This window comes from Manis pentadactyla, chromosome 6, assembly GCF_030020395.1.
Source record: "Manis pentadactyla isolate mManPen7 chromosome 6, mManPen7.hap1, whole genome shotgun sequence".
Lineage (NCBI taxonomy): Eukaryota > Metazoa > Chordata > Mammalia > Pholidota > Manidae > Manis > Manis pentadactyla.
The window spans coordinates 108253608-108280061 of record NC_080024.1 but is presented as its reverse complement, the minus strand read 5'-3'; the positions used below and the strand labels follow the sequence as shown (position 1 = coordinate 108280061).

The 26454-nt window shown below is 35.2% G+C and overlaps 1 protein-coding gene across 2 annotated transcripts in view; it reads right to left on the bottom strand.

Annotated features, from left to right (window-relative positions):
• The window catches only part of PIEZO2 (piezo type mechanosensitive ion channel component 2), a 455534-nt gene that overhangs the window by 287913 nt on the left and 141167 nt on the right, over positions 1 to 26454 (bottom strand). For both annotated transcript variants that reach the window (XM_036880702.2, XM_036880703.2), the window contains exon 3: positions 4839 to 4964. In XM_036880702.2, the coding sequence (XP_036736597.1) occupies positions 4839 to 4964 (126 nt within the window). The remainder of the gene's footprint in view (positions 1 to 4838; positions 4965 to 26454) is intronic.

The window sequence follows — 26454 nt, the reverse complement described above, 5'->3', positions numbered from 1 at the left end:
ACAGAAGGGAAGAAGGTGGCTGATCTGCGAAGTCTGACTCTCTGGGGAAAATAAATTTAACTATGAATGCTGCAACTGAATGAAGTAAAAGAAATATTCAATTTATTTAAATAAGGACAAATATCCAAAGAGGAGAAAATCATAGACTAAAGTATTTAAGCCCTTTGAAACTAGACTAATCCAAAGTTTTAGGGAGAACAAAGGAGGCAACAATCCTGCATTGATGATAAACAAGGAGAACCACAAAATGAGGACAGAGTGAAACATCACATGACTGGCACTGACATCACAGTCAGACGTTTGGTGGCTTCAGGCAACTAGCTCTCTCAGAGACTGTTTCTTTACCGTTACCCTAACTGCAGCCCCCATCCCTGCTTACCCACCATTACCCCCAAGCCTTCTTCAAACGGCCTGCAGACTGGGCACTTCCTTTTGTTTATACAAAAGAAAGGCACCTCCCCTGAGAAGAGAGATTAAAAAAAGGCCCAACTCTACAGGGGCAAGGGTTGACCAACAGACCACATCTTTGTAGGAATAAAGTGATTTTCTTGTCTCCAGCTGGATCTAGCCTGGGAGAGGATGCCCAGCCTGCCAATCAGAGCTTCTGCAAGATTGCATGCCCCCACTCAGCTCCTCCGACTATGCCTGCAAGCAGTATACAGCTGTCTATCCTACAGACTTCTTCATGGAGTGGGATTGTGTTTTGGAAGTGCCCTACTTAAAGAATACTGGAGCCAATTTGTAACAAGAAAAAAGGAGTCATTAATTGGAAAAGGAATATAATGATCTCTGGGGTCCTACAATTAGTAGGCTATCTACAAATAGTAGCTGTTATCACCCCACATTTTCCCTTCATAGCTGTGAACTCAAAAGTTTCATTCAGTCAATAGAATTTAGCAAAGCACAAGGACTCAACTGGCCTTGAAATTTCACTAACTTTGCCACATATCCACCACAAAATCAAACTAACTACTTCTCTGGAATCTGTAATGACATGATTGAAACTGGGTTTACATTTATTTAAATAGTATAGTTTTGATAGAATGAAAATATTTGAGTAAGCGGCACAACACATGTTCAAGGAAAATTTACAGAGGTCCCTTTGCCCTATCGATTTCCTCACTTACCTGTAAGAGCACCATTTAAATGAAAAAAAGAGAGTGGGGAGGGTGTTGAGTTTCAGTTCTGCACAATGGCACCTTTAACAAACCTGCAGGCTAGTCAAAAACTAAATAGGCTGGCATGAAAAAATCTTTATTACTGCCAGTTAATACTCAGGTCTCTAGGGGGAACAAGAACTTTCAATGACTCAATATTTATAAATGCTACTGTTGTCCCCTAAACATGTGTCTAGATTCCCGAGGGATGCTGGGAGCTTTTGCCATAATGAGAGTAAGGGTGTATGAGCTTTAAACGGTGAGAGGAGTGGTGAAGCACATACAAACACACAGATATTAAACATATATAAATGAGCACTTGGTGGTCTGAATTTGAATACCACATGAATATTATTGGGAAATCTAACCTGTCTGGGTTATTTCATTTTAATTTACCAATGTCTTGAACATAGAGGAAGCATTCAAAATGCACAACACTGTTGGCCAGGATACTTTTTCTTTTTGTTCAGAATTTTGCTACTTCACATCTACTGATGCCAAAAGAGGCTGAACATGAAATGAGGGATATCAAAATAGCTGAGTGTGTTTACAACTCCAACGGTGTAATCAAAACTTCAAATGCTCAAGAAACAATAACATCAGTGAGGTGAAGTCAATTCTAAATTAAAAGTCAGTGTTTCCATTACCCACTCTAACCATATTTTCAGGAGTTTATATAACTTGATCATTAAAAAATGCTCTAGGCTGAAAACCTGGTCTGTGTCAATCTTGGACTAAACTAGTTTTCAAAGCTCTGAGTTTGTTTGCCCTTCTCTTTTATTCCTTTTCAAGAATGTATTACTTTTAAATGCTACACATGAAACTGAACCAAAAAAATCTGTAACACTTAATGGGCCCATGCTGTTGCATGCATCACTCATATTTCAGAAGAAATTTATGGTTTCTGTAAACTCACTTTCAAGGTGCCTATGGCTCGAAGTACAGTTCACATTCCTTTTCTACCTCAGTCTTTAGCACATCCTTTCTCTGTCAGTTACTTCAAACACAGAACTTCAAATCAGACCGTTAACTTTTGTGACAATAAACCTCAAATTAGAATTTAACTTGGTAGAAACAAAATTTATTATTGTGACTTCTGTTCTCTTTCAGAAACAGAATAGAGCTTTTATATGGAGACATCAAAAAAAGGAAGGAAGGACAGTCCATTAGACTTGGCCATGTTCTCATCACATTGCTGTGAGGAGTAACAGCAGAGAGCTATTGCGCATGAATAAAAGAATCTCTGAGACATGGGAATATCTTGGTATCTAGAAGCCCAAATATTTAGGCTGCGAGGTTAAAAGGCAGATCTAACTCCCTAAGATTGGGTTGCAAGGAATGCTCAGGAAGGGGCTTGAGATGGCCTCCACCCTTCATCACTGAGAAATAAGATTTTTTCATGACACTAATGTAGGACCCATCCAAAGGATCAAGGTAATTTGGATCCGTGTCTGAGAAGGAGGAGACAAAGCAGAAACAACCTTCTGTTATGTATACGTATGTGTGTGGGGGGGTTGTGAGTGAATTATGGGTGTGCGTATATATTGATTGTATGCCTTTCTGTTTGCCTGTCTCTATACTGCATAGGAGAGATATAAATACATTTATAAGTTTAGAAAAATAAATACATTTATATGTTTAGAAAGGAGAATATTGTTTTAACATTTCATATTACATTGTTTTGACCTTTGTAGAATTATGAGAAATCATCATTTTAAATGAAAATAGAAATACCTAAACTCTCTGGGTCAGAAGAAATGATGTATTTCACTTCCTAATCTACACACCCTCCACCAGTACAGTCCTTTCTACAGTATCACTCAGTATCTAAAATTATTTGCAAAAATGGGCAAGATAAGTACTTATAAGCTCAAATTTTTAAAAATCTGATGAATTATAATATATCCTTTGTTTAAATACTTCCAGTGATGGAGAACTCATTATTCATGAAATACTCATTTATTCAGATAACACTTCAGGCTAAAAAGTCCTTCCTTCTGGTCCTGGGAATGCCTTGTTAAGAAATAGATAAAGGATTTTTGATTGAGAAGCACTACAAAACATCACTGCTAACATTTCTACTAAGTCCAAAAAGATTTGAACCTGGCCAAATGTCATAAATGCCCTTTATCATTATGACATCACAAAAGTTATGTTATACATTGTATTCTATCAAGTATTTAATAATGAAGTGACTTTTACCAATCATTAAAGCCACATCTTCACAATGGGATAATATTCAGCATGAAAAGGAATAAAATACAGATAGATGCTACATGGGTGAAGCTTGAAAGCATTATGCTTAGTGAAAGAAGTCAATATTATACAATTCTGTTTAGATGAAATGTCCAAGACAGGTAAATCTAGCAGAGGTGAAAAGTAAATTAGCAGCTGTCTAGGTATACAGGTGGAGAGGGAATGGTGAAAAACCTCATTCATGAGAATGGGACTTCTTTTGGGGTAATGAAAGTTTCTGGAATTATATATTGGTGATGGTTGCACAACCTAAACATCACTGAACTGTATTCCTTAAATGGGTGAATTTTATGGTGTATGAGTTATGTCTCAATTTAAAAAACAATAATATCTTAAATCATTGACATTAAATAAAAAATCATTTTGATAGGCACTGTTATCCAAGGAACTCTGAACTCAATAAAATGGCCAAAAGAAATACTAATTTTAGCTCTGCAAAGCTTAGCTCTCTAGAAGTTATGCAGTGATATACTGAATAATTTATGAATATGGATTTTACTAAAGAATCTCTCACTATATTTATGTTAATAGTCTTTGATCCACAAAGAGTTTTGATCTTTTTATTTTACAGGGAAGAATAGGTTTACTTCATATTGTGCTTGCACTCATGAAATACCAGGAAATTTAAACCCACAAATAGCTTCCTCAAAGAAAAACTGACAATTTAAAACTGTTGTTTTACCCTGTCTCAAATAACTCTGGGTTTCTGTAGGTTTAACTCAAAATATGTGGATTATAGTCCATCTACTAGAAATGCTTTTGATTTTTCAAATGGCAATCACACATCCTACAAAAACTGAAGCAGAATCTACTTGATAGCAGGTTAATTTTGGAAAGACAATGCTCCCTAGATAAAGCATATCTGTGTTGTTTTTTCAGACCATAACTTTAAAATGTAATGTGTATAAGACATATTATTTCCCTATGAATAGCAGTTAAGATCTCCCAATTTGAAAAAGCAACTATATATGTCATTATATTTTTCCCATAAAGACACCTGAAATCTTTTACATTATGCTTTTGAATAGGATGGAGGTCACTATCGTATCATGTCATTCAATCTCTGTCCTCTTATTCCTCATGTTAGAAGTTGTTCATTTCTCCTCTCATTGGCTATACTGTACTATAAGCTCCAGGGACTTGATGCAAGTCTTGATATTTTTAGATGAAGCCCAGTGATAATGTCTTCCATACAGAAAGGGACCTAATATCTAATTTTGGTTGAAGATTCATTATTTAAGTTTCTCTCATTACCCAGTTCTCCATGGCAGTTTCTTTATGTGTATTTATACTACATTGGATTGCCAAATGACCAAAAATTACCATGAGTTTTACAATGTAATTATTGCATAGATTTCTATGAGTATTGTGACACAGAGCTTTATTCACACGTAATTTGAAAAATAAAAACTCCATGAAACTCACAATTGTAGCCAGGTCCAATACGGTGTTGAGCTTCAAGACTAGCCAACGTGATGTGAAAAATAATGTGCAGCAACAGGAATGAAAGACTGGTGAAGCACAGAGACTTTAGTAGCCGTCCTGTGTGTCCTAGGGGATAGAAGTACAGAGATGGTGAGGGACGTCAGATGAAACACACCCACTCTGATCACTGTAGAGTTGCAAGAACAACATACTGGTGTCTAATCCATTATGTAGTCTCACTGAAAAGTATATCAAGTATAACAATTACCCTCTTAATTATTAGTCTACAGCTATAAGCTATCTTATTCCCTTTGTAAAATTATACAATATCGATTACAAATTCAATGCAAATGAAAGACGCTTTCCTATTTATTATATGACATGTTACCATAAAAATTTTATAAGAGAGTTCTGTCAACTCCAAAGGAACTAGTAACACTTATCTTATAAAAAACAGTTCCATAGAATAGGAAAAGAAGGAAAGTGGCCTAATCCATTTTACATAGGTAGAGTACTTTTAATTTAAAAATTAAATAAAGTTAGAAAAAAAAAGAAATTATAAGCCTGTTTTACTTATGAACACAGACACAAATTATTTTAAAAAGGCATTTGCTAATCAACTAGTTGTAGCATAGTAAAAATATAATACTAGGATTTATTGTAGAGAAACAAGTGTGGTTTGACATTAAAAAATATGAAGTGTAAGTCACAGTCTAGTGGGCTGATATAATTTTCTTAATGGATATAGGAAACACATTTTATGATGTTCAAAATTTACTTATGATAAAAGAAAACACTCAATAAACTAGGAATAGAAGGCAATATCCTTAATTTATATGGTTAAAAGGATTTACGTCATAACTAAAGTAAACATTTTGTTTATGGTAGAATTTTAGGGATAGTCCCGTTAATGTCAGAGAATGATCAAGATCACTTGATAATCTTCCACCACTTAATAAATTACTCAGTGTATTGACCAATGTTATAGGATAAGAAAAAGAATAAATTATTAGAAATAACTAGAATTATATTCAGGTAATATGATCAAATGAAATTATTTACAGATGATACCATCAATATAGAATGCCAAACTGAATTCACAGACCAAGTATTAGAATAAATAAGAGAACCCAGAAAATGATTCAGATACAATATCACCTTACAAAAATCAATATAGGTCCTCTACATTAGCAATAATCAAATTAAAACAGGATATAAATTAAATTAGTAACCAAAACTGCATTCTGTACTAAAATGGTTTTGTCAATATACCAATTTGGCCAGCCTATAGTCCCCAGTTATTTAATCAAATACTAATCTAGATGTTGCTGTGAATTTACAGATGTGATTTAAGTCCATAATCAACTGACTTTAAGTAAGGATATTAGCCTTGGTATCTGGGCAGGCCTGATTCAATCAGCTGGAAGTCCTGAAAAACAGTCTGAGGAGGGAGAAAGAGAAAGAGAAAGAGATTGACAGAGGAAATTCTATCACCTGTAGACAGTAGCTGCAGACTGGGCCCATGAATTTCAACCTGTTCATGACAATGCTCTTCTCTTCCTGACAGTCTACCCCAGGGATTTTGGACTTGAATAGCCTGCTTGTATAATGAATAGTGTAAGTCACTTCCTTGTAATAAATTATATATATATATACATGTCCTATAGGTGGAACCCTGACTGATTAAAGCATCTAAGAAGTAACTTTAACAAAGACTGCACAAGATCAAATGGGCAAAACTGCGAAACTCAACAGAAAAACACGTAAGACACCAATACATGAAGAGATATACCACATTCTAACTGAATATGATAACATCAATTTTCCCCTAATTTTGTCTATGAATTCAATGTAATTTCAAATAAAATGCCAGTAGAAATTTTCAGGCATTCAATAAACATCGTTCAAAATATATAAGAAAAGAATTTTTGAAGAATTCAACAAACTTATTTTTTAAAAATATTTTTGGAAAAATAAATATCTATGAATTGCCAGGCCAATTTTCAATTTGAGAAACAAGATCAAAAGTGGGTGGGTTTTGGTTGTCCTAATACATTAAGGTATGCTATAAACCCATAAGAGAAAACAAAACCAACAGTAACTTAGATTCCTTATATGGGGGGAGAAAGGCAAATGGAATGCTATATAGAGTTCAGAGAAAAACAACTTAACAACTTAACTACTTACTTAGATGAACGTGATAAATGTCAGTGTTGACCCCACAGATCAAGAGGAAAAGAATAGGCCATCTAGCAAATGAAAAACTGGCTCAATAAATAGGGGGAAAATAATGCTGGATCCCTACTACAAAGGTGATTGCCAGATGAATAAAGATCTAAATTGAAAGATAAAATTCTGAAGTCAACAGATGAAAATATGGAATGATAATTTTGTGGCCCTGCAATGGGGATTGCCTCTAAAACAAGACCCAAACATAAGGTCAAAAACTAAAGATGAATCTGACCGCATTAAAATTGAAGTTTCAACAAATACCATCATGAACAAAATTTACAGACAGATGATTAGCTGGGATATCTAAAATGTGCATGAGATTACTATTTAGAATAGGTAAAGAACACCTGCATATCGACAAGAAGACAGGTCAACCAATAGAGAAGTGAGCGAAAAACCAAAGTAAGCCTCTTAAAGGGAAAACCTGATTGGGCAATATGTTTATACAGAGAATCTACAAGCATTAGTAGAGACATTATAATTAAAGCAGAAATGGGCTAACATTTTAGAGCCATCAATTAGCAAAAATTATAAAAATTCATAATATTGAGGTTTTGTAAGAGAAACAATGTTTTGGTAGCAGTGTGAAATGGATATAGCTTTTCTGAAAGTCAGAACTTAAGCATGCCTAAATTCTCTGACTCAGTAATCACACTCTGAGTTATAAACTCCAGAGAAATTTTTGTAACAGGTCTACAGGGCACTAGAATAATGATATTCATCACATCACTGCCTATAGTAACAGAGAATTGTAGATATTCTAATTATTTTTATGAGTAAAGGGATGAATATGTAAAAAATGCAGTGAATGTTCATCTTAAAATATTTGCAACCATTAGATGCCTTAAAGCAAAACATTGGACAGCACAGCTAGATCTTAAAACATACTGGGTTAAAAATAGTAAGTAGCAAAATGAGACACATAACACAAAATAATCCAAGATAACACAAACATTCATAAAATAACACATATGTTTAGCACAAATTTGCTTAGGCATATATAAAATCTGTATTAAACACATTTCAGTAGTTCTAATGGAGATGTAGGAAATAGGAATGAGAACTGGGTATGAACAAATTAGAGTGTATCAATAAAATGAGAGCTCTTTCACTAATCCTATAATAAAATATTCTGTGAATTATAATTGTTTCAATTCTTCATCCAAAGATGCAGGAACTAGATAAACTTTCCACTAGAGGAACAACATTCTGGTTCTTGGCATGCCCATGGCAATGCAACTTTGGGGAATTGATGAGATAAGCCCTCAGGCCTTTGAAATTCTATAATTTAATATATAAATAAAATTCATTTATATGACATATATACACATGGTAAATATATGATATGCTTATGAATTTACATATTTATAAATATATTTTATATTTATATAATGTTAAACATATGTAATTTTGTATTTAAATATACATGTGTAAACACACACACACAATCTTTAAGATCTAACCAGAAGTTACATTATGTCATTTAAATAAAAAAACATATTTTAGTCGTAAGAAAACCACTTCGCACAGTCTAAATGACTTGATTACTAATCTTTCAGGAAAGAAAACAGGAGTTTAAGTTAAAATATTAAAATACCATAAATAGAATATCTCTCAAATCTAAGCTCAACAAACCCACACTGGAGAGAGTGACTTCTCAGTATCCCAAGAGAAGATACCATTAAAAGCTGTGCAGTGTTTATCTGCCAGGCAAAGTCATATCATGGGAAACCACTATCTCATATCTCACTGTTTTCAATGACTGTATTAATGACCTCCAATCCTTGGCTGTGGCTGTTGGTTCTACGCTGCTGCCAGACTGACTCTCTCCAGGCTCTGAGCTCATAATATTAATTTTGTACTTCTAGTGTTGACTTCAAAGCCTTCGTGTGTGCTGCTCACACTACCTAGGATGGAGGAATCCCATAAAATATCTCGGATAAAACATGTAATGAAATGAAACCTAAAGGCCTAAAAACTTTTTTTACATAAAAAGTATATAACTAAAATGTGTATTTCATCCTAAAATGCATTTTCTTTATATTTTCTAACTTTTGGTATAATAGTTTTGGTATATAGTCAGTTACTTAAATAAAAACATAGTTTGATGAAAATGGGTAGAGGACCTAAATAGACATTTTTGCAAAGCAGGCATACAGATGGCCAACAGACACAAGCAAAGCTGCTCCACATCACTAATCATCAGGGAAATGCACATCAAAACCACAATGAGATAATCACCTCACACCAGTCAGAATGGCTACTATCCAAAGGACAAGAAATAACAAGTATTGGTGAGGATGTGGAGAAAAGGGAGCCCTCCTGCACCTTACCTCTCGCATTTGGTAGGAATGTAAATTGGTACAGCCATATGGAAAACAGTGTGGAGGTTTCTCAAAAAACTTAGTAAAGAAATACCAGATGACCCAGCAATTTCACTTGTAGGAATTGACCCCCTAAAAACAAAATCACAAATATGAAAAGACATGTTCACTCCTGTTCTATTACAATAGCCACAATATGGAAGCAACCTAGCTATCCATCAATAGATGAATGGATACAGATGTGGTATATATATATATATATATATATATATATATACATACAGTGGAAATTACTCAGCCATAAAAAAGAATGAAATCTTGCCATTTTTGACAACATGGATGGACCTAGAGGATACTATGCTAAATGAAATAAGTCAGAGAAAGACAAATACCATATGAATTCACTTATATGTGGAATCTAAAAAACAAAACAATTTAAATAGAAACAGACTCCCAGACTTAGAAAATAGACTGCTGGTTGCCATGAGGGAGTTAGTGAGGGACTGGGTGAAAAAAGTGAGGGGGATAAAAGGGCACAAGCTTCTAAGTATAAATAAATCAGTCATGGGGATAAAGTATGGCATAGGAAATACAGTAAAAATATTGTAGTATCTTCATCTGAAGATAGATGGCAACTGCAACTGATGGTGAGCATTTAGTAATACATAAATACATATAATTGTTTAATTAGTATGTTGTATACCTGAAACCAATATAATATTGTACATCAATCATACTTAACTTTTTTAAAATCAGAAAATAAAAGAAAAAAAGTTTAAAATAAATTTAAATGGAAGACAAGGAATTTAGTCTTTAACTTTTTTTCTATCTTACTGTAGTTTTTATTGTTATTACTACAGACAACTAAGGATTAATGCACAAAGAGAATTTTCTCAAGATCAGTTAAATAATATATAATTATGAAATATAAACAATTAGGTTATACTTGTCAAGTATTCCACTAAAGTAACATTTACTTCATATATATCATACATATATATGTTATATATATATTATATATATATTTTTTGTTTCATACATGTGCATATATGAAGTAAAATTCACATAACATAAAACTATTTTAAAATGACAAATTCAGTGGCATTTAGTACATTCACGATGTTGTGTAACCATTGCTTCTATCTACTTCCAAAACATTTCATCACCCCAAAGGCACCCATTAAGCAGTCATTCTGTTTTCTCCTCACCCTTGGAATCTATAGACCAGCTTTCCATCTCTATGGATATTTCATGTAAATATCATATACTAGGTATTTTGTGTCTGGCTTCTTTTTACGTAGCATAATGTTCTCAAGGTTCATTCACATTGTAGCATGTGTCAGTACTTCATTATTTTTATGGCTGAATATTATTCCATTTCATGGGTGAACATTTGTTCACTTACTCGTATTGATGGATATTTAGATTGTATACAGCTCTTGGCTACTATGAATAGTGCTGGTATGAACATATATGTACATGTGCTGCTAGAGTAACTTTTTCAATTGTTTTATGTACATACCTAGGAGTTGAATGTACATACCCTGGGGTCATAAGGTAATTACAAGTTTAGCTTTTTGAGGAGCAGCCAAACTATTTTCCACAGCAGGTAGACCATTTTACATTCCTACCAGACAAGTACAAGGGCTCCATTTCTCAACATCTCAGCCAGCACTTGTTATTTTCTGCTTTTTTAAATTATTTATAATTGTTATCCTAGTGGATATCAAATTTATTTCATTGTGGTTTTGATTTGCATTTTCCAATTAACTAATGATGTTGAACATCTTTTCATGTGCCTGCTGGCAATCTACAACAAGATAGTGAAGACACTCAGTTCTATTTTTTTGGTCTATATTTCTAACCTCATGGAAATACCACAGTGTTTTAATTACTGTAACTTTGCACAATTAAAATCAGGAAATAGAAGTGTTGAGTGCTACAACTTTATTTTTCTTTTTTCAATACTGCTTTGGCTATTTGGAATGCTTTACAATTCTGTATGAACTTGAGGATTAGCTTTTTTACTTTTGCAATAAAGGCCACTGGAATTTTAATAGGGATTGCATTGCATCTATAGATTGTTTGGAGTAGTATGACATCTTAACAATATTAAATCTTCCAATCCATAGGCATAAGATGTCTTTCCATTTATTGAAATCTTTAATTTTTGCCAATATAGTTAATATTTTCCCTGCACATTGAAGTGTTAAGTTTATTCCTAGGTATTTTTTTGTTCATGGTGCTAATGTAAGCAGAACTGTTCTCTTAATTTTGTCTACAGATTGTTCCTTGCCCATGCACAGAAACTGGTTTTTGTGTGTTGATCTTGCACCATGCAATTTGCTGAATTCATTTTTTACATCTAGTAATATTTTTATGGATTCTTTAGGGTTTATATATATATAGGAACATGCCATCTGCAAATAGGAATAGTTTTACTTTTTCCTTTCTGATTTGGTGTTCTCTTTGTTTTTCTGGCCTAATTTCTGTGGCCAGAACTTGATGTACAATGTTGAGTACAGTGGTAAAAGCAGATGTATTAATTTGTTAGGGCTGCCATAACAAAGTATCACAACTGGGGAGCTTAAACCACAGAAACATTTTTTCTCACATTTCTGGAGCCAAGGTATCCAAGGTCAACATGTTAGCAGGTTTGGTTTCTTCTGAGGTTTCTCTCCTTGGCTTATAGATGGCCACCTTCTTGTTGTGACCCCACATGAACTTTTCTCTGTGCATCCTTAGCATCTCTTCATGTGTCCAAATTTCCATTTTTATAACACGGGACAGACTGAATTAAGACCCACTCTAATGGCCTCATATTACTTAATCACTTCCTTAAAGGCTCAATCTCTAAATACATTCTGAAGTGCTGGGGGTTAGGGTTTCAACACATGAATTTTGAGGTAATACAATTCAGCCTGTAACAGTGCACATCCTAGTCTTGTTTCTGATCCTACAGGGAAAGCATTCAGGTCTTTCACCATTGAATATGATGCTAGCTGTGGGTTTTCCATATATGTCCTTTGTGATGGTGAGATGTTCCCTTCTATTCATACTTTTCTGAGTGTTTTTATTGGTGGAAATGTGGTGGATTTTATCAAATGTTATTTCTGGGTCATTTGAGATGATCATGGGTTTTCTTCTTTTGTTCTATTTCTGTGGTGTGTTACATTGATTAACTTTCTTATGTTAAACCACCTTTGCATGCTAGGATAAATCCCACTTGGTCACAGCACATAATCCTTTAAATATGCTGTTGGATTTGATTTGCTAGTATTATGTTGTGGACTTTTGCATCTATATTCATAAGGGATACTATACTGTCTATGAATGTTTTTTTTCCTTGTGTTTGTGGCTTTGTTATCAGGGTAATATTGTTGTCACAGAATGAGTTAGGAAGTATTCCCTCCTTCTATTTTTCAGGGAAAAGTTTGAAACTTCTCTTCAAATATTTGGTAGATTTAGCAATAAAGCTATTTGGTACAAGACTTTTCTTTGTTAAGAGTTTGTTGAGTACTTACTATTTACTTTTATAGGTCTTTTCATATTTTCTGTTTCCATTTGTGTCAGTTTTGGTAATTTGTGGATTTCTAGAAAGTTCTCCATTTCATTTAGGTTATCTAATATTTTTATGGTATTCACAAATAATTATTTTAAGTCTGTAAGGTTGATAGTATTGTCTGCACTTTAAGTCTGGAAGGTTGTTAGTATTGACACCACTTATTACTTCTGATTTTATCATTCATATCTTTTCTCATTTTTGATATGTAAGTTTAGCTAAAAGTTTTGATTTTGTTGATTCTATTGTTTTTCTATTCTCTACTTCATTTAGCTCTGCTCTAACCTTTGTTATTTTCTTCCTCCTATTAGGTTTGGGTTTAATTTGCCCTTGTTTTTCTAGTTCCGTAAGATATAAATCAAGATTATTGATTTGAGATCCTCCTTCTTTTTTAAAATAGAGTTGCTTACAGCTATACATTTCCCTCTAAGTATTGCTTTTGCTGCATCCAATAAATTTTGGTATGTTGTATTTTTGTTCCCATCTGTCTCTAATTTCACATGTAATTATCTCTTTGACCTGATGGTGTTTAAATATGCATAGTTTAATTTCTGCATATCTGCATATCTGAGAATTTTCCACTTTTCCTTTTGTTATTAATTTCTAGTTTCATTCTAGTTTGAGAAGATAATTTGTATGATTTTCAGTCTTTTTAAATTTCCTGAGACTTGTTTTGGGCTACTGTATGTACAATATATCATGTTCCAAGTAAACTTGAGAAGAGTTTGTATTCACTTATTGTTGAGTGGAGTGTTCCACATATATCTGTTAAGTCTAGTTGTTTTATAGTACTGTTCAAGTCTTTTTATTCCTTATTGCTCCTCTATCTAGATGTTTTTTTCCAGTATTGAAAGTGGACTACTGAGGTATCCAATTATTACTGTAGAATGATTTATCCCTTCAAGTCTGCCAATGTTTGATTCACATATTTTTGGCTTTGTTGTTTGGTGAATATATGTTTATAATTGTTATATCTTTTTTATGAATTGACCTTTTATCTATATATAAAGTGTTCCTTGGAACAGTTTTGATTTAAAGTATATTGTGTCTAATCTTAATTTAGCTTACTTAGCACTTTTTGTTATTAATTTGCATGGAATATCTTTTATTTCCATCCACATTCAACCAACTTTGTCTTCAGATTTTAAGTGAGTCTCCTTCAGACAACATGTTTTATTATCCATTCTGCTATCTTTCTCTTTCATTGTAGATTTTAATCAATTTATATTAAAAGAATTACTGATAAGGATATACCTCTGTTTTTTTCTGTATGTTTTATATCATTTTTGTTCCTCATTTCCTCTATTGCTTCTTTCTTTTATGAAGAAAATGATTTTTGTAGCATACCATTTTGATTCCTTATTCATTTTCTTTTATTTCTTTTTAGATATTTTTTTAGTAGTTAGGGATTGAAATTAATATCCTGAATTTACAACAATTTTTTAAAATTGATAACTTAGCTTCAATATCATACAAAATTCTGCTTCCATTTTGTATAGAAGCTTTATCCCCACTTACATGGTTACATACCAAGATTTTCTCTTTTTCTTTGTCTTTTCACAATTTGATTATATTGAGTCTTATATTGGATCTCTTTATTTTATCCTCTTCATAGCCATTGAGCTTCTCAAATGTGTAGATTTGCTATTTTTTTTAACTTGTTAAGTTTTTGGACAGCGTTTTTTCAAATATTCTTTCTGGCACTGTAATTTCTTCTTCTCTTTCTGGGACTTCCATTATGCATGATGCTTCAGGATGTCCAAGAATTCTCTTAGGTTGTGTTCATTTTTCTTCTTTTTTTCCTCATCTGCTCTCACTGGATAATTTCAACTGACCTATCTTCACGTTCATTAACTCTTTATTCTACCTACTCAAATTGCCATTGGAACTCTCTAGTGTGTTTTTCATTTCAGTTATTATACACCAGTTCCAGAATTTTTGTTTGATTACCTTTTACAATTTCTGCTTCCTTATTGATTTCTCCTATTTGTTAAGAGGTTGTTCTCTTTTTTTTAGCTCATTTTTCATGGCTTCCTTTAGCTCTTTGAACATATTCAAAGCAGATGATTTAAAGTCTTTCTCTAACAAGTTCTGTGTCTATGTTTCCTCAGGGATACTTTCTATTAATTCGGTAAATAGGCCATATGCTCTTGTTTGTTTTCATGCTTTATCATTTTACACTTAAAACTAGACTATGAATATTATCATGTGGTATCTCTGGAAATCAGATTCATTCACCTTAGAATTTTTTTTTGTTGATTACTGTAGGCTGTAGCTGTTCTTTGTTTAGTGACTTCTCCAAACTGTTTTTTGAAATATGTATCTTTTTTCATGTGTTGTCTCTAAAGTCCATTACTTTATCTTGTATTCCTCTAGAGTTTACACAGAGATTTATTTCAATGCCAAAGGGGAGAGAGAGCAAGATAGTTAGCAAGAGAGAACAGAGCAAGAGATGGGGAGGGAAGGAGGAACAGAGACTCTATATAACTCTGCCTTAGCCTTCCTTCCTACTTGCATGCTTGGGAGCTTCTCTGGTCTTTCCAGAGTATGTATCCTGACCTGGGCATACACATATGATTTTCTATATTCACTAGTATACATGTGGGCTTTTGGATGCTGTAATTTCTCAAAGAAACTCTCTCCTCTCCCTCTCAAGTTTTCAGTACTCGATTGTTTGCCTGGACTGTAATTTTTTGCAACAGGAAGCTGAGCAGTTGATTTGCCTTACAAGCTTTCTGAGTAATGCCTGCCCCTATCTTTGAATTCCAAATTAGGTAAAACAAGTCAAGTGCCTTGCAACAAACTTTCAGGCAGCCCCTAGGCATAGTAGAACAGACAAACACAATCCTTTGAGAATGAAGTCTGCTCTCTTCCTTCTGGAACCAGAGATTAGGGCCCTACACTTAGAAAGATAGCTGCTGTCTTCAAGTCTGCTGGCATGCTGGAGATGGGCAGGAGCAAAAGCAAATAAAAATACCCAAACTATATCCTGTCATTATTAAGTTGCCTTCTTGATTCATCACTTCCTTGGTAATTATAAATCTTTGCCTGTTTTCTAGAGCTCTGAAAAAGTTTTCTGTTTTTTCTTGATTTTAAAATATTTCTCCGAGGGAAAAACCCTGGTTGCTACCTACCCTGCCTTTTTCACTGACATCCTCTTTTAGTTTCAAAATATTTTTTATTCCAACTTCTGGTGTTTGCTTCAAGTGTGCACATATATTGCATATATATATATATGGTGGACATATATATTCTTTCAAAGTAATTGAATAGGAGATAATTATGCATTTATCTAAATGAATTTAACTAAATCTAACTTAAGTAATCATAGGCCATTACAAATATCTTGCTCTAGTCCCATAACTTCCTGTTAACTAATAATAAGACTGGATTAATTATAGCATCATCAAATATATACTCTTTCAAAACCTAAAAAGGCCCATCCTCACTCCCCATTCTATTTCTCTGATCAGAAGACCTGGGGAAAGGAGTCCCAAGAGCTAAAGACTAAAGGAGAAATCACAGCAAGAAGGAAACCAGAAGTGGGGATCCTGTTAATTATGTTATAAACCAATACAAGTCCTGACCCCTAAATTATCCATGCATGGAACAGACCCAGGGAGCTTTGAGAATTGAACTGTGATATAAAGAACCACTCAAGTCCCAGACTGATCCCTGAGTAGTGCTTGTGTAACCCACTAGAAACCCAAATAGAAAATTAGAGGTTTTGGGAACTGAATTGACATTGGAACCACCACCCACTGAAAGTGAGACAAAGCCTGGGACCTGAAACTGACCCAACTGACCACCTGCTAAAACAGAGACACAGGAAAAAAATCAACATTCTCCAGAAGATTTTAACATGACCCGATGTTTCATAACATAATATTCAAAGTAACCAGGATATAATACCAAATTATTGGACATACAAAGCACCAGGAAAATCTGACCAATTCTCAGGAGAAAAGACAATAAAGCCAACCTTGAAATTACCCACCTGCTGGAATTATTCCAAAATGACTTTAAAACAGCCATTACAATTCTACAGCATGGGGCAAAGGTAAACAATCTTGAATAAATGGAAAGATCAAAGTTGTCAGCAGAGAAATAGAAAGTACAAAAAACAAAATGAAATAAATATGTAAAAATTTTAGAACTATAAAAAGAAATCTGAAATTTGAGATTCACTTGATGTACTCCAAAGTAGAATAGAGATGACAAACAAATGACTCAGTAACCTTGAAAGGATTAATAAAAGTCATCCAATATGAATAACAGAGAGTAACAGATTGAAAGGAAAATCCTCAGGGACTTCAGCATCACAAGATGTGTCATGTGAGTCATTTCTGTCATTAGAGTTATTGAAGGAGAGACTGGTGCAGAAAAAAATTTGGATAGAAGATAAAAATTCCCCAAATTTGATGCAGGAATAATTTATACATTCAATATGCTTCTCCAACCCTCAGTGAAATGAACTCAAAGATGCCACTTCCAGGCACATAGTAGTAAACCTGCTGGAAACCTACAGTGAAGAAAAACTGAAAGCAGCTAGAGAAAAATGTCACATTACATACAAGGGGACAACAATTTGAATTACCACATACTTTTCCTCACAAACCATGAAGACCAGAACACAGTTGAACATCTTTAGAGTTATGAAAGAACCATGAACTGAGATATATCCTGTGAAAATATCCTTTCAGAATGAAGGCAAAAAGAACACATTATCCAATGAAGGAAAATTAAGAGTATCTGTCATTGGGGGATTTGCTCTAAAAGAAATGCCCAAGTAAGGTCTTCAGTCTGAAGGGAAATGCTACCAAAGAAAAACTTGGAACTTTAGTCATACAGAAGAGCAACAGCAATGGATAAAAATATATTTGTTTTCACACACACACACGCTCCTGATTAGAGCCATGTTCCAATTAATTCATGGCATTTCTAGAAATAATCTCCATTTTTCTGGTTTGGGAAATATTTTGTACATACAGGAATAACTGAGGGTATTATATTGCCCATGTGTTTTGAGTAGTCACTCTTATTTATACAAGAAATATGAACTACCCAAAGATATGTCACCTAATAAATAATCACTCTTAATTAGAAACATATGAAAATGTAGCATATATTTAAAATATAAAAAATATATATGCTAACTTCAAGGTGATTTGCAAAAGTAATTCACATAGCAGATTCATAAAATGGGCAAATTATGTTCAGAATGACAGGGTACCAAACTGTGTATTTATATATTCTTTTTCTCTGATTATTAGATTGCCAATGAAGAAGAAATAAATAACAAGAACATACAGCTTTTTTCCAATAAATTTTAACTTGGGTTTTTTTCATAGATTTTGTTTATTTGTCATATATTTCCTCAAATAGAGCTTTAAAAAAAGGACTATGGTCACTTCACAGATTTCATTGAGGGACATAGGTATAAATCCCCATAGGGATTTAAACATAGCTATAAATCTAACATAGGTATAATCATTTATTATAGTTTTGAAAGTAGTTCAGAGTCTATTGTTCTAGACAATTCTCTAGCTTCCAAGTGATTTGAAATTTGACACACCAGTGTGAAAGATCCACAGTTCTTAGCCAATATTTGTAAGGTAATTTTTGAAATTTTCCACTTAAGAAGAAATGCATTCCAAAATCCTAGAAATTCTTAAAGGAGAGCTCTGAGCCTTGTGGTAATTTTCTTTTTGGTGAAAATGAACCAGGACAGAGTTTCATTATGTGGATTTAAAGAAAAGTTAATGAACTGAATGCAAATTCTGCATAAAGACAGAGCTTTAAGAGTCCTATATATATTTTAAAGTCTTCTTCAACCTACCCCCAAGGATTTTTATTAGTTATTTACAACTTAATTAGAAAGACCTAGAGTACATGTACCACATAGCCAATGTATATGGCATTAAGAAAAAAATAGCTTGGAAAGAATGTATTTATATTTAGAGGATTTTATACCATCCTCCAAATAGAACAAATGAAAAGAAAACTGATAAATATAATTGAGGTTTTTCTTTTAAATTCAAAATGAAGTTAATTTTAGATACCTATTACCTGGAAAGTGTGTACTAGGAGTTCAAAACAAATTAAGCAGTCAGGCTTTTAGGTTGAGCGTATGAAGTTGCTAGTACTAACCATTTGACTTACAAGAATGTCCATTTTATATTTATCAAACTAATACAAGTGGATGGAGAAATACACATCTACTACATATTCTATTTTTCTTTCCATTTATTCAGACAAAGCTAGAGGTTGTCAGGTAGCACTCCCCAAAACTCTTTTTTGCTAAAAGTAGTGAATCCCAGAGAGGCTTTCCTGGAACACTACAAAAGACAGTGGAAGAATGAATGACAAGATCCTTCCCCAGAGTTCTTCCCACCTTCACAAGGTGGACTTCCACTGCACGTCTCCAAGTGGGACTTGGAATTCCCCACCATATCACACCTCTTAATTCTACCATGCAAAAGTTCAATTTTCTACATACAATATTTTTATTAGCATACTGTGGGAACAACAAAATATTGTTTTGGCCTTCTCCTTTCCCATTTGGATCTATCATTTATTACCCTGGCTTTATGTGCTATTATTTAATAGCTTTTAAAGAATTGTAATTTCTTCTAAAAGGTTCTCCACAATGAAGCTGATATTATCAGAGGGAAAAATGGTGCCCTGGGCATTATAGGGCATCATAGTTAAGGGGTAAAGGAAGAGGACATGAAGCTGTCAGCATTACAAGCATCCACTCCATCCCTCCATCTCATGCCCAGGTCTCATCTCTCCCACAACATCTCTCCTCACCACTTTGACCCAAAGGGACCTCTTTCTGATAATGTCTGTATCTGACACTTTGGGATATATACCTTGTAAAGTTAGTGGCTGTCCTAGGTTGTGTTACCAGAAAGCAGACTCAGGCTGAGGCTTCCTGGTATGCAGGAAGATGTGGAGGGGGGCTTCCAGCAATGCCAATATTGAGGCCGGCAGGGAGGGAGGCAGGGCTGAGCCAAGGGAGAAGTTGGACTGGGATACGATGTCAGGATGCCCTTAGCCTGCCCTTGGGGAGCTTTGGAAATAGGCTGGCCCCTCAGGGTTGCCTAGAACGGAGGCAAGGGGGCTAAGCCCTTGTACCCTATGCACCCCATCACTGACCAGAAATTGGATGTGGGCTGTCCCTGGGATGGGTGTTACTTGGGCAAGGTGGTATCCTACATGTTAAGACAATTATTGCTGTGAGCAGTCATGAGGCAACACTCCAGGAACCTGGGGAAATAGTGCAAGGCCATGGAAGGCGATTGGTATGGCACCTCACAGAGACCTAGGTCACCTTGTTCTAGACACCTATTGTCCTCAGATAGAGCATAAGCACCCTGAAGGCAGGGACTGCCTCTAGCATAATGTCTCAAGCTTAGTAGCTACCTCATGGCTAAATATCTGTAGAGCAGAAAGTATGACTGCATGAAGCAACAGGACCTTTCAACTCCACAAAACACTGGGGACCTGGGACTTTCAGATGATACTATAGTTCTTACTTTTAGATACCTGTTTTGCTCTAAACATATAGAAGTGACACGTAAAATATGAAGCAGATCACCAGAAAGACAGAACCAGACACCAGCATAATATAAATATCTCTAAAGGTCAGAAATAGAAAAGAAATGCAAAGTTCTGCATAGGCTGGACTTGAAGTAGGCAATGGAAATCAAAGTCGGCTTCATGGCAAGCATTGAATTACATGTTTAGTATAAGCAAGGAGGTCATCATTAGAAACGTTGATTAAAACAAGTGTTTGGGTTACAGAATGCCAGATTTTAAAAGGGTGCTGGGAAGAATCTGCTCCTAACCACCTTATGATTTACAGTTTACAAGTGGCTGTATGCTTAGTGACATACCAATCAAGCCCAAATCCCCAACATCAGTATGGGACAAATCTCTAATTCCCCACTGGGGTCCCATGGGTCCAGGTGGGAGAGACTCTGACCAAGGAAAATTTCAGTTGTTCAATATGAGTAAACAAACCACAATTCAAAACACATGAGGAAAAACAAATTCACCAAAGGTAAAATGAAAAGTTATGAAACATACTGAAAATGACTTTACACCAAGTTGCTTAGGATCCTTAGGAAGTTCAATTAAACCCTGAAATGTGAACAAGAAATTATTTTTTAATAAAAATGAAGTGAAATATATGACACAGTAAAAAAAGCAACCAAATGTCTTAGAAATTTAAAATGTAGTCATTTGGTTAAACAGATCAATAGATAAGCTAATAGATAAACCCTATTGGATAGAGACATAGAAAAGTTTAGTGAATTGGATGACAATACTGAGGAGTTCACTCAGCACAAAGTAACAAAGAAAATAGAAAACACTAGTTAACAGGTAACGGGGGATAGACTGAAAAAATTCAACATATGTTAGGAATTCCAGAAGAGCAGCAGAAAAAGTGGAAGAAATGTTTGATGAATTGTCTTCCATATATTTATTTGTTAATTTATTTATGAAACAATAGTTTTACAATACTATGTGAGAGACATCTTGTTAAAGGCTTCTTTGTCCTTGGATAGGGCAAGACCATATTGCACCCTTGAGATGCTACTAAGAAGCAGAGAAAATGCTAAATACATCATAAAGAGAATAAAAATTTGAAGGAATTGGGACAGACATTTTTCTGTAAATTAATTAAAAACAAAGTGTATAAAATATGCACATGAGCATGTATACTTTGGAAGGAGCCAAAACTTTCAGCAGAACTGGAAATCTCAGGCCCTTTAATTCTAAAGGCCACATTTAGTGTAAAATCAGTCACAGACAACCCAGGAACAAATGAATAATGGCTGTACTCCAAAAAAACTTTATGGACACTGAAATTTGAATGTCAGGTAATTTTCTTATGTCATGAAATAATTCTGATTCTTTTTCAGCCATTTAAATAAACTCACAGGCCATAGAAAAACAGTGGTGGGCAGAGGCAGATTTGGCCTATGGGCTGTAGTTGCTGACCCTTGCGTTAGCTGCAGAAAGCATACTTGAAAGCAAAATGTGCATAAGCATAGAGAAACAAAAAGAACTGTGCTTTGATATCCAAGAAATTTTCTAGTAAGCATTCCACTGAGTCCATGATGTCGAGGATCATTGCCCATTTATGGGGAATAAACAAGCGCAGTGTTGACTCATTCACACCAGGTCGTAAACACTGACGCTCACTGTTTGCATTCACATGGCTCCATTTCCTGGGGAAGACCCCACACACACTTTCACTTTCTCTGATTTCACCATTCCCCAGAGGAAGTCAGGCCAAAAATCAGGTTGGAAATATATATTCTAATTCTTAATCTTAAGAGGCAGTTGTTTTGCTGTGATGCTTTATTAGAGGGGAAAAAAGATATTCAGATAGAAATGTATTTATATGCACAGAACCTTCTATGGGCACACTTAAAATTTCCTGCTAAAGTCCAAAAAGCTGAACTAGGGAACAAGGCCAAATCGGATCTCAGGCACCCAAATAAAATGGTTTTCCTTGCACATTCTCATGGCCTTCCATGGGCAAGTTTGGCAGAGAACAGGTTCAATACAAATATCTAGCATAAATATGAAGTATTTTCTTGAGTAGGATCAATTGGTTAACCAGTACTACTTAAATGGAGGAAGGCATTTCTGAGGACAGTGAGCACAGAGGTGTCTCTTTGAATGGCCAATGCCTTTGCATGAGGTCAAGGACAGTCTTAAGCAAACAGAGATTCAAACACAGAAGACAGGAAGATGCTCAGCCCTCTGCAAAGACATGCTTTACCCAGTGATAAACCTCATCCTTGTTGTCCCAGGGCTTCCTGCAGAGGGCAGGATGACACTTGAGGGCTGAATGATGCAGTGAAGTTCAAGAAGGTGTGGGATATTTACTAGAGCAATGAGAAATATTTTCATGCAAAAGCGAGACCTCTGAATGGGGACTTTTTGCCAATTCAGTAAACTATAGGGCTAAGGGAAGAGAGTTAACAGTCACTAATTTTTATTGTTTCTATTTTTTTTTTTTTTGAACCAAGTTATGACTTCTGCAATTTTGACCCTAATCAACTAATGGTTCCCATGTTTCCTGCCAAGGCCTGAGAAGGACAGGGTGTGAGTGTGGGACTGTCCACTGCAGAGACTCCCTGACTGCAGACACCTTATTACAGAAGTGCCCTGCTCAGGTCCCATTAGTTCCCAGGGATCTACATATGGTGCACGAGGAGGAGTTGTTAGTGGTGGACTGCCCGTGGCTCCCTCTGGAAGCCTACAAACTTCAGAGAGAAACAAAAAGAGAGAGAAATGAATGTACATATTAACCAGATACAGCTTTGAAATGTCCTGATTAGATACCCTGCTCCACTCCATCTCCGATTCTGGAATGTCATTAATTTCTCAGTTGTCCCCTAACATTTATCCTCAAAGAGACTGCATAGAAACTCTCTGTATCAGGAGTAGCCATTCGGGAATAAAAAGCCTTAGCCATTTTCAGATGTGGAAAGTATGTTTGATGTCCATACACCTTCAGTTTAGTTGCCATAGGGAGCTGAGTTAGGATACAGAAGGGAGTAAATACAAAATGTTCAAGTAATACATAAGAAAAATCTGCTCTGCTGATCAAGCAGTCAAAATCAGAATGAAGAATGTTCTTTATTTTTAATTTTCAGGTTAATGAGTCTCATTTCTGAAAACTTCAGCTATCTTCATTCATTGTTCAAGGGAGGAAAAGCACCCTTCTAAAATCAGTTTCCCCAAACACTGATTGCAGTGGACATGACGCGGTTTTGTCAGGGGGCACGTCCGTCCTGAGATGGTCCTTCAGTGACTGACCTGTGCCTTCTCTAATGTTGACAGACTGTAAGTCTCTTGAAGGTAGGAGCCACGTGCCACACCTTCCTAGACTCCCCTGAGTGTCTAACACAGCACTTCACATGAGTGAGGCCCCATTAAATGTTCACTGAAAGGACACAGCAATAAATGAAAATCACATAAATGAGAAAAGGTGGTCCTTGTGTACTGATTTCAATATACATTGGCAAGAACATTTCACATCAAGCCAACAAGTCTTCGTACTTCTTGTTATTTTGCCAGACCAGTTTGCCAAACTCTTACCGAGGGACTTACAAATGGTAATGAATGGGGGAAAACAATCAGGTTATGAGTCCATATTCTGCAAGGCAGGTTCATTCTCTGTGAAGCATTCTTCCAGCAATTAGCTTTAGATGTTCAATGTCCCCTGCACAAAGTTATCCTGCACCAAAACAATGACTTTGACTGTGAAAAAATTGTCTACGCCACTACCTTCATTCTCTTATACCCCATATGACTTCATCGTTGACTTGTTTTTTTCACTTTTTCACTTCTGTTTTCAAAGTCTAGCTTAGTTCCTCATTGCCAGATGTATAAGGAAGGCATTACTGCTTTCAGCTTCACATTCCTAGATTCAGAACCTTGGGGGTGCTGGGATGTCACCACACACCTGAGTGCGATGCTCATCAAAGGCAGGTGCAGATTAGTGCCTGTCAATGAGCTCTGGCTGCTCACCACCTTCACCAGGCTGTTTTTTACATCTGCTTTGTCACTGGCGTGTGATGCCCTGCTTAGCTGGCCAGAGAGTCTTTTCTGTCCTGGCCGATTCGTCAGGAGAGAATTTTGTGCTGTTAGATTTTTTTTTTCCCCACAGGGAACACACATCAGGTTACCATGACTAACCTGCCTTGTGACCTGCTGTGTTTATTATTCTCTCTAACCCTGAGCTTCCTTCTCTGGCTCGGGGAGCCGCGCAGGACAGCTATCAGCCAGCACTGCCTTCTGTTGATTGTGCTCACAAGCAGCAGAGGGATGACTCATCTGCAAAGGGGTCTCCAGTCAAAGTCACATATTATCCCCAACATCTCTCCCAGGAAGAGTCAACTATATTTTTGAAGATCAACCTTTTAATTAATTTTCATCATTGCCACAAAGGTACTTTCATTTATTTATGAAGCTGGCAAGAAGATACTGCAATTTCTCTTTTTAGATTGTACCTGCCTGTCTCCTTCCTTTTGCTCAGGTCTTAGATCAGATGTTTAGAGCTTCCCTGGTCATCCAAGCTAAAGCAGACACCACGACCCCAGGAGCTGCTTACCCTATCATGCTGTTTGGCACACCTCACTACTTGCAGTAACTTTATTTTATTTATTTATTTATTTTTACTGCCTCTCTCAAATATAAGCTTCACCAGGGCAAGGATCCCATTTGTCCTGCTTGATTATCACTGTATTCCTGATGCACAGAAAACTGATTAGCAAATAGCGCACAATAAATACAGGTTGAAAGAATGAAATGTCGTAGGTGAATCTGCTAAGTTCTATGCTAATTTATAGTCATTAGCAAAGCCATGTTGGGGACACAATGTAAATCTTTGAATTTTCACCAGGGTAAAAGATTGAAGGAAGCAGGATGTTAGTGTATGGAAGGAAAGGGAACAGGCTGAGCTTGTCTGCTTAGAGCTATAGTCACTGAGCTAAAAAGTTCAGAATATTAGCCTATTGACCTTGCATTCATATGCCTACCATTTCCTGTGAAACAGAGTAGCCAAATCCACAAATTCCTCCTTCCCAGCATCTTCAAGTTCATTCTTGTCCCTTCTTCCTTTCTTCTTTTCTTACTTTCCTCCTTTTGCCTTTTCTCTCCCTTCCTCCCTTCCTCTGTCTGTCTCTGTCTGTCTCTCTCTCACAAACACACATAAACACAAATCTTAAGATGCTTCTCTTTTAGTTTTATCTGTTGATTCAAGGATATTCTTAGTATGAAAATCCTTCCGTAATGATCTAAAAAATTATCTTAACACGTCTTTCTCTTTTATTACATTACATATGGGTTTTTTTTTTCATTTTAACTAGGACATATTATTTAGAAGATAAAAATATGTGCAGAGATTTAAAAAGTGTCCTCAGAAACAGAATGAATTCCCAGACTTAGTCGTAATAGACTAATTTGTTAAGGAAAAATTAATACATCTAGACACCCTAGGTTACACTTTTAAAAATATATAGTTTATATACAATATTATATTGGTTTCAGATGAAAAATGTAGTGATTCATCAATTACATATGTTACTACATGTTCAACATGATAAGTATAGTTACGATCTGTCACCACACAAAGACATTACAGTATTAGGAGCTATATTTCCTATGCTGTACTTCCATCCCAGTAAATGAATTATTTTATAATTTGAAGTTTTGTGCCTCCTTATCCCCTTCATTTATTTCATCAACCCCCATACTAACCAACCATCTGTTCTCTGTGTTATGAGCCTATTTCTGTTTGGTATGTTTCTTCATTTGTTTTGTTTTTCAGATTCTACATATATGTTACACTTTTTAAAAAAATATAAAAACTAAAAATCTTTCAGTCACTTGTCTAGGCTGAATAAAATGAAATGCAAAGATATTTTGTGTAAAACTCAATGTGTTTGGCAAATATTCACATCTGTGG